This window comes from Neovison vison, chromosome 7, assembly GCF_020171115.1.
Source record: "Neovison vison isolate M4711 chromosome 7, ASM_NN_V1, whole genome shotgun sequence".
In the NCBI taxonomy this organism is placed as follows: Eukaryota; Metazoa; Chordata; class Mammalia; order Carnivora; family Mustelidae; genus Neogale; species Neogale vison.
The window spans coordinates 152,008,079-152,014,803 of record NC_058097.1 but is presented as its reverse complement, the minus strand read 5'-3'; the positions used below and the strand labels follow the sequence as shown (position 1 = coordinate 152,014,803).

The 6,725-nt window shown below is 38.7% G+C and overlaps 1 protein-coding gene across 2 annotated transcripts; it reads right to left on the bottom strand.

Moving 5' to 3' along the window:
- Positions 1-297: 297 nt before the first annotated feature.
- Positions 298-5,885, bottom strand: LOC122914106 (olfactory receptor 51F2-like). 2 transcript variants are annotated; one of them, XM_044260742.1, is made up of 3 exons: positions 5,873-5,885; positions 1,530-1,570; positions 298-1,212 (listed from the first exon to the last, which is right to left on the bottom strand). In XM_044260742.1, the coding sequence occupies exons 1-3, from the start codon at positions 5,883-5,885 to the stop codon at positions 298-300; spliced, it is 969 nt and encodes a 322-aa protein (XP_044116677.1). The 2 variants fall into 2 exon arrangements, with proteins under 2 accessions (XP_044116677.1, XP_044116678.1); XM_044260743.1 differs by lacking the exons at positions 1,530-1,570; positions 5,873-5,885 and having other exon boundaries at positions 298-1,242.
- Positions 5,886-6,725: the final 840 nt, after the last annotated feature.

The following is a 6,725-nucleotide window of genomic DNA, read 5'->3' as shown; positions in this document are numbered from 1 at the left end:
ACTACTATTATACTAGTAGTAGTAGTAGTAGACATAGCAAACATAGTCACTATAGTAGTAGTAGACATAGTCACTATAGTCCTATTCTGTGCCAGCTGAAGCATATGTGACAAAGCTAAAGGTACACAAGATACAGTCCCTATCTCAAAAAATCCACATTCTAGAACTTGGTAAAAAGTGAGTTATTACATCATCAGAATAGAATGAAAGCTTTTGTAAATAGGCTTTTTAAATTCTAACAAATTGTCAAATATGAGTCAGGGAGACCATGAAAAGAAAAGACAGAATGAAAAATACCTAAATGAGCTTCGAGAAGAATATTTTGAGCATAGCTTTGCGAATTTGCTTGGTCTTCACACTGTAGATTATGGGATTCATCACAGGAGGGATGAGCAGATAAACATTGGCAATGAGAGTATGCACAAGGGGAGGGGCATGCTTCCCAAATCTGTGCACCAATGACAAGCTGATCATGGGGATGTAGAAGATGGCAACAGCACTTATGTGTGAAACACAAGTACCAAAAGCCTTTTTCCGCTCCTCTGGAGAGGCAATACTGAGCACAGAGAGGATGATCAGAACATAGGAGAGGAGGATCAAGACAAAGTCTATGCCAGCAGTAGAGATGACAATGGCCAAACCAAATGCACTGTTGATCTTGGTGTCTGTGCATGAAAGCTTCATCACATCAGGGTGGAAACAATATGAATGGTGCAGAACATGGCTACGGCAGAAGGACAGACGCTTCAGAAGTAGGAGTAAAGGCACTAGAGCTGTTGTCCCTCTAATAACAATGGCAAAGCCCACTTTGATGATCCTTGAACTAGTTAAGATTGTAGCATATCTCAGCGGGTTACAGATGGCAATGAAGCGGTCAAAGGCCATTGCTAGGAGTACTGAGGATTCCATGAATGTGAAACCATGGATAAAGAACATTTGGCCAATGCAGGCATCAAAACTGATTTCTCGAGCATTGAACCAGAAAATACACAGCACAGTGACCAATGTGGAAAAGCACAGTCCTAGGTCCGTGAAGGATAGCATGGAGAGGAAATAGTACATGGGTTCATGGAGGCTCGACTCAGTGAGGATGACAAACAAGATCATGCCATTCCCAGAGATGGCAATGGCATAGAGACAACAAAAAGGGATGGAGAGCCAAGCATGATAAGTTTCAAAACCAGGGATGCCAGTAAGATAGAATACTGCAGGGTGGAAAATGCTCTGATTGAAGGATGGCATGATGAGTGAAGGAAGCAATTTCCCTGGAACAAAGGACCATACCCTGTAAAGTAGGCAAGAAAGATGTTTTCACTCTCTTCTACATATCACACAATTTAGGATCGTTAGTAAGCCTTGTCTTGTCTTCAGTAGAAGTGAGTACCCAGTTATCCTTTTCCTAGATTTAGAATTGATCTTGCATGAACTAGGAAAAGAGACAGAACATTAAATTGTATGAGGACACCTGGGTTTTAGCAAGAGTAACATGTTAAATCTAGGCTTCAGTATATTTCCATATATACATATATAAAAGAGGAGGTTAGAGTAGATAACAGTAACATATTTTCAGCTTTATGATTCCAGGTACATGGAGAGACAGGACATTTCTATGTAACCCTGAGAAAATACAAAAGGCAATTCAGCCTGCTTTTCTTCACTTCTCAGTTGCCCTTAAAAAGTCAATTAAGAGGACGCCTGGGTGGCTCAGTGGGTTGAAGCCTCTGCCTTCGGCTCAGGTCATGATCCCAGGATCCTGGGATCGAGCCCCACATCGGGCTCTCTGCTCAGTGGGGAGTCTGCTTCCCCCTCCTCACTCTCTGCCTACTTGTGATCGCTGTCAAATAAATAAATAAATCTTTTTAAAAAAATTTTTTTAGAAAAAGAAGTCCATTAAGATGGGACACCTGGGAAGCACAGTTAGCTAAGCATCTGCCTTCAGCTCAGGCTGTGATCCCAGAGTTCTGGGATCAAGTCTTATGTCACTGAGTAAGGAGCCTGCTTCTCCCACTGCCTGCCATTCCCCCTCTCTCTGACAAATAAAATACAAAAAAAAAATCTCTTTAAAAAAGGAAGTCCATTAAGACTTATAAGTCCTTATGTACCCAATGAAAATAGGATCATAAAGATAGTATTAACATTTTCTAGAAAAATATCACTGATCAAATTGATGTACAACAGCTATTAATGAAAACTACTACAGAAGAACAAATTCAATCTGGCAAACAGACTGCAATGGGTGACAGTTGATAAAAGTACTTCATTATTTAGGTAGTAGCTATGAATCTGGTATTATTTAAGGGAAATTCTCCCTTAAGAAATATGACAAAGTTAACCTTACAAGAACAAAGGAACTAACCGCAGACTAACAGATAATAATTGGAGCAGAATTACCTGATTAAGATTCTTGATTGTCCATTATTGCCAAAGGATAAGGAAATGAATGGAAGGGTTAGGGGTGTGGTCCCTCAGAAACCCTCATGAGTCTGGATTCATCCACATTCAAGTGGGGGATGATGACTGTGAAGCGTCTCCTCTCCTGGGATATGAGCATGTCACCCAGATCAAAACATCTGTAGGATTAAAGAAGTTCTGCTATACTCACCACCTGGCTATACTGATTCTTGTCCTAAGTTTCCTGACACCCCGTTTTTACCTACAGAAATAATGCTTGGTTTTTAAGGTATATGTTCCTCTTTTATTCATTGATGTATGTATTCACTCAACAAATATTTAAATATTTACAAATTGTCAGTATCTGCAGTGGACAGAAGTAGAATTAGATTTGGTACTCCAAGAAGGTCTGTCCGTAACTAACTCTGGTGAAGAACATACCTAAGTGTAAGTCAACTTGGTGAGTTTCATTCTAACTGTTGTATGAACAGGCACTGGCTTTGACCAGAGTGGGAATAATTCATTATGTGAAGACAGCATTTGAAGAGAAGAAAAGAAACAAATGTTCAATACAGGAAGCCTCTTGAGAACTCAAACACACAAAAAAATTAATGGTTAAAAAGTTTGAATCGAGGGGCAATGTATAATAAAATAAAATCCATGAGTTTCATGTCAATATTTGGACCTCAGTTGGAAGACAAACCTGACTTTTTCCTGTGACTTACATGTAAGAATTAGAATATGTACTTACCTTTGCTTTCCCATCAAAGGGACTCCTGCCTTGATAATAAGGCTTATGAGTTGTTACAGGAGCAGTGAAAAGGAGGTCAAAGGAAGAGCCCTAGAGAGTAGCAGTATTTTCAAAAAAGACAAGTGGCACCTAGTGATGAGACTGCAGAGGCATGCCACTAAGGTGAATATAACCTCAGGAAAGAAAAGCCTTGTGTTCTCAGACCTCTGATTTCAGAGCCAGGAAAAATGCCTGGCACAACAGTTTCTAAGAGTATCTGTTCAATGAATGAATTCATTGTATCTGTTAATAGTAATTGACCTTAAACAATTAACAGCAGGCATATATGATGATTCCTGACAGACAGCCCCTTCAAATTATGAATAAAGTTCATAACAATATTGGCATATATTAAAATAGGAGATCAGCTAACACTTTTCTGATTAATCTGGTATTCATCCTCGGTACTATGGATTTGCTCAAAGACAGACCTGGTGATAAAAATAAATTTTTCTATGTGAAGTTGTAAGGACCTTTAAATCATATCCTCTTTGTTTTGAAGATGAGGAAGCAGGTTCTCAAGTTAATGATCTTTTTATTATAGCTAAATGAATTAAGAGATTGCAGTTAAATGATTAAGAGTTAAATGAATTAAGGGATTATCTAAGAATCCAAACTAGCCTCCTATGTAATAAAAATAATAGTGTATTAAATGCCTACTGTGTAACAAACAATTTACTTCATTGTATCTCTTTCTCTGAATCTTCTATCCACTGCTTTGCATGCTTCTGATGGTCTCTTTCTTCAAAGTGAAACAGAGTAGGACTATTCTACTGCAGGGAACTCCATTAGTAAATCTTGTGGGAAAAGAACAGCTTTTTTAAAAATTCTATGAGTATTAAGCCCCTTTGGGTCCTCTTGCACTAAAACTAATGAGCAAATATTAAATAAGCATTCATGGAAAGATATAGCTAAATGTCTCTTTCTCCCCAGTGGAGAAGTCTTCCAAGACAAGACAAGGGCTTGTATGACTTACAAAACCTTGTAACCAGACTACCAAGCACATATAGACTGCTCCCACTACAAAGCTTTGCCTCCATCACTATCACAACATGCACTGGGTCTTTTGAGCTCCTTTTTTACAGATGAAAAACTGAAGCTAAGTTTAGAAAACCAAGGCTCAGAGGAATCATATTACTTTCTCACATTTATCCAACATGACAATGGTAAATCCAAGAATTAAACTCTGTTCTCTCTGACTTCAAATTCTGTGCTTTGCCACTACTTATTTAAAAGGAATTTAATTTTCAAAATATGTTGAATGAATGAATACATGCTCATAACTTCATAGCTTTAATGTATATTTTATTACATTGTTTTTAAATCTATATAATACATGAAATTTGTTGAATATGTACTACTAAGTTCACCAATTTTCTTTGACCTGTTGGCTTCATAAATTATCTGAAAATTGTACAGTCCTTGATGTATTCAGAAAAGATTTCAATGCACAAAAACACTGACCTCATGCAAAGAAGATATCTTGAGTCAGGAAAGGGAGGTCATTTTCTCCTATGCCCTGTTCTTTGAAGAGTCATCCCAAGCAACAGAAGAGAGTCTTTTAAAGCCAGAGAAAGAGAGATTATCTCAACCTCACAAACTTATGGGGAGAAAGACCCTTTTGTGCTAAGGCTAGAGAAATATTTCCTGATCAGCCTGGTCTCCTTAAACCATCCCAAAGAACTTCTCTTTTGCCAAGAAAACTCATACAGAATGACTCAGGTATCAGCTCTCAGAAAAGCGGCCTTTATAAAGGGCCCAGAAGCTGCCTGGTAAGAGCCGTTTTCCCAAGAGAAAAGCAAATTCCTAGGAGAGAACTCTGCACACCTGTGTCCCACTAACCCTTTGTACCCTGAAAAACAGACCATGAAGGGCAATTACTTTGCAGTCTAGCTTCACTCTTACTACAACAAAGAAAAATCCTGGAGATTCCAGGAGTCCAAGTCTCATTCAAGAGCTTTCTGACCCCTGAACAGCTAGCTATAAAGTCAAAGCTTTGCACAGGGTTAAAGCAAGAGAGAAGCGGCATTTAATGGTTCACCCATGAGTTTGCCCACCAGGCATTTGCCAGGGTCACAGAAATCATAAGACGTTGAACTGGGTAGGAAAGGAATTGCTGAATAACTATATTCACTGAGGCTAGTGCAATAGTATTTGGTTCAAAGCCCGCACTGTTCCTGGGCATTCTGAATATTTTGGGAGTGTTGCTAACCTGTACACAGGCATACAAAATGACAACGTAAAAGGAAGTGATTCATCAAACAAGCATATGAAAAAATGCCCTGCATCATATGTCATCAGGGTAATGCAAATTAAACCCATAATGATTTTAGAATGGCCAAAATCGAGAACACCGACAACACTGCCAAATCCCGATAAGGAAGTGGAGCAGCAGGAACTCCCATTCATTGCTGGTGGAAATACAAAATGGTACAGACATCTTAGAAGATAGTTCGGCAGGGTGCCTGGGTGGCTCAGTGGGTTAAGCCGCTGCCTTCGGCTCAGGTCATGATCTCAGGGTACTGGGATCGAGTCCCGCATCGGGCTCTCTGCTCAGCAGGGAGCCTCCTTCCCTCTCTCTCTCTCTCTCTGTCTGCCTCTCCGTCTACTTGTGATTTCTCTCTGTCAAATAAATAAATAAAATCTTAAAAAAAAAAAAAGACAGTTCGGCAATTTCCTATAAAACTGAACATATTCTTACCATACAATCTAGCAATTACATTCCTTATATACCCAAAGGAGTTGAAAACATAGCTACACAAAAATTGCACGTGGATATTTATAGTAGCTTTTATTCATAATAGAATTTGGGAGGAACTAAGATGTCCTTGAATAGGTGTGGATAAATAAAGTATAATATATCCACAAAATAGGATATTTTCAGTGCTAAAAGCTATGAGAGCTAGTAAGCTATGAAAAGTCACAAAGGAAACCTAAATGTATATTATTAAGGGAAAGAAGCCAGTCAGAAATGACACCATACTGTATACTTTCAACTATGTAACAATCTGGAAAAGGCAAACCATAAAGACAGTAAAAAAGATCAGTGGCTTGCCTCGAGCTAGGGAAGAGTAAGGAATTAATAGGCGGCATGGCACATTAAGGATTTTTAGGGTAGTGAAAATACTCCATATGTTACTATAATGGTGAATACATGGGTCATAAGTTTGTTTAAACCTATGGAATGCACAACACCAAGAGTGAACCCTAATGTAAACTATGGATTTCAAGTGATAATGATGTGTCAGTGAAGGTTCATCAATGGTGAGAAATGAACCACTCTGGTGGGGGATGTTGGTAATGGTGGGAGGCTATGGACATTTGGGCACAGGCAATATATGAGAAACCTCTGCCCCTGCCAATCAATTTGCTGTGAACCTAAACTTCTCTAAAGAACTGGGTGTTACACACGACTGAAAAATCATTGAACACTACATCTGAAATTAATGATGTATATGATGATATATGTTGGTTAATTGAATTTAGTATATGTGCTGCCGAAGCGAGCACGGTTAATTGAATTTAAACAAAATCTTTTTAAAAA

Excerpts from the sequence above, each read along its gene's own strand:
- LOC122914106 (XM_044260742.1), bottom strand. Across the intron at positions 1,213-1,529 it reads CTACTCTAACCTCCTCTTTT|CCTGCAGTATTCTATCTTAC; the intron begins ATATATGTATAT and ends AGCATTTTCCAC.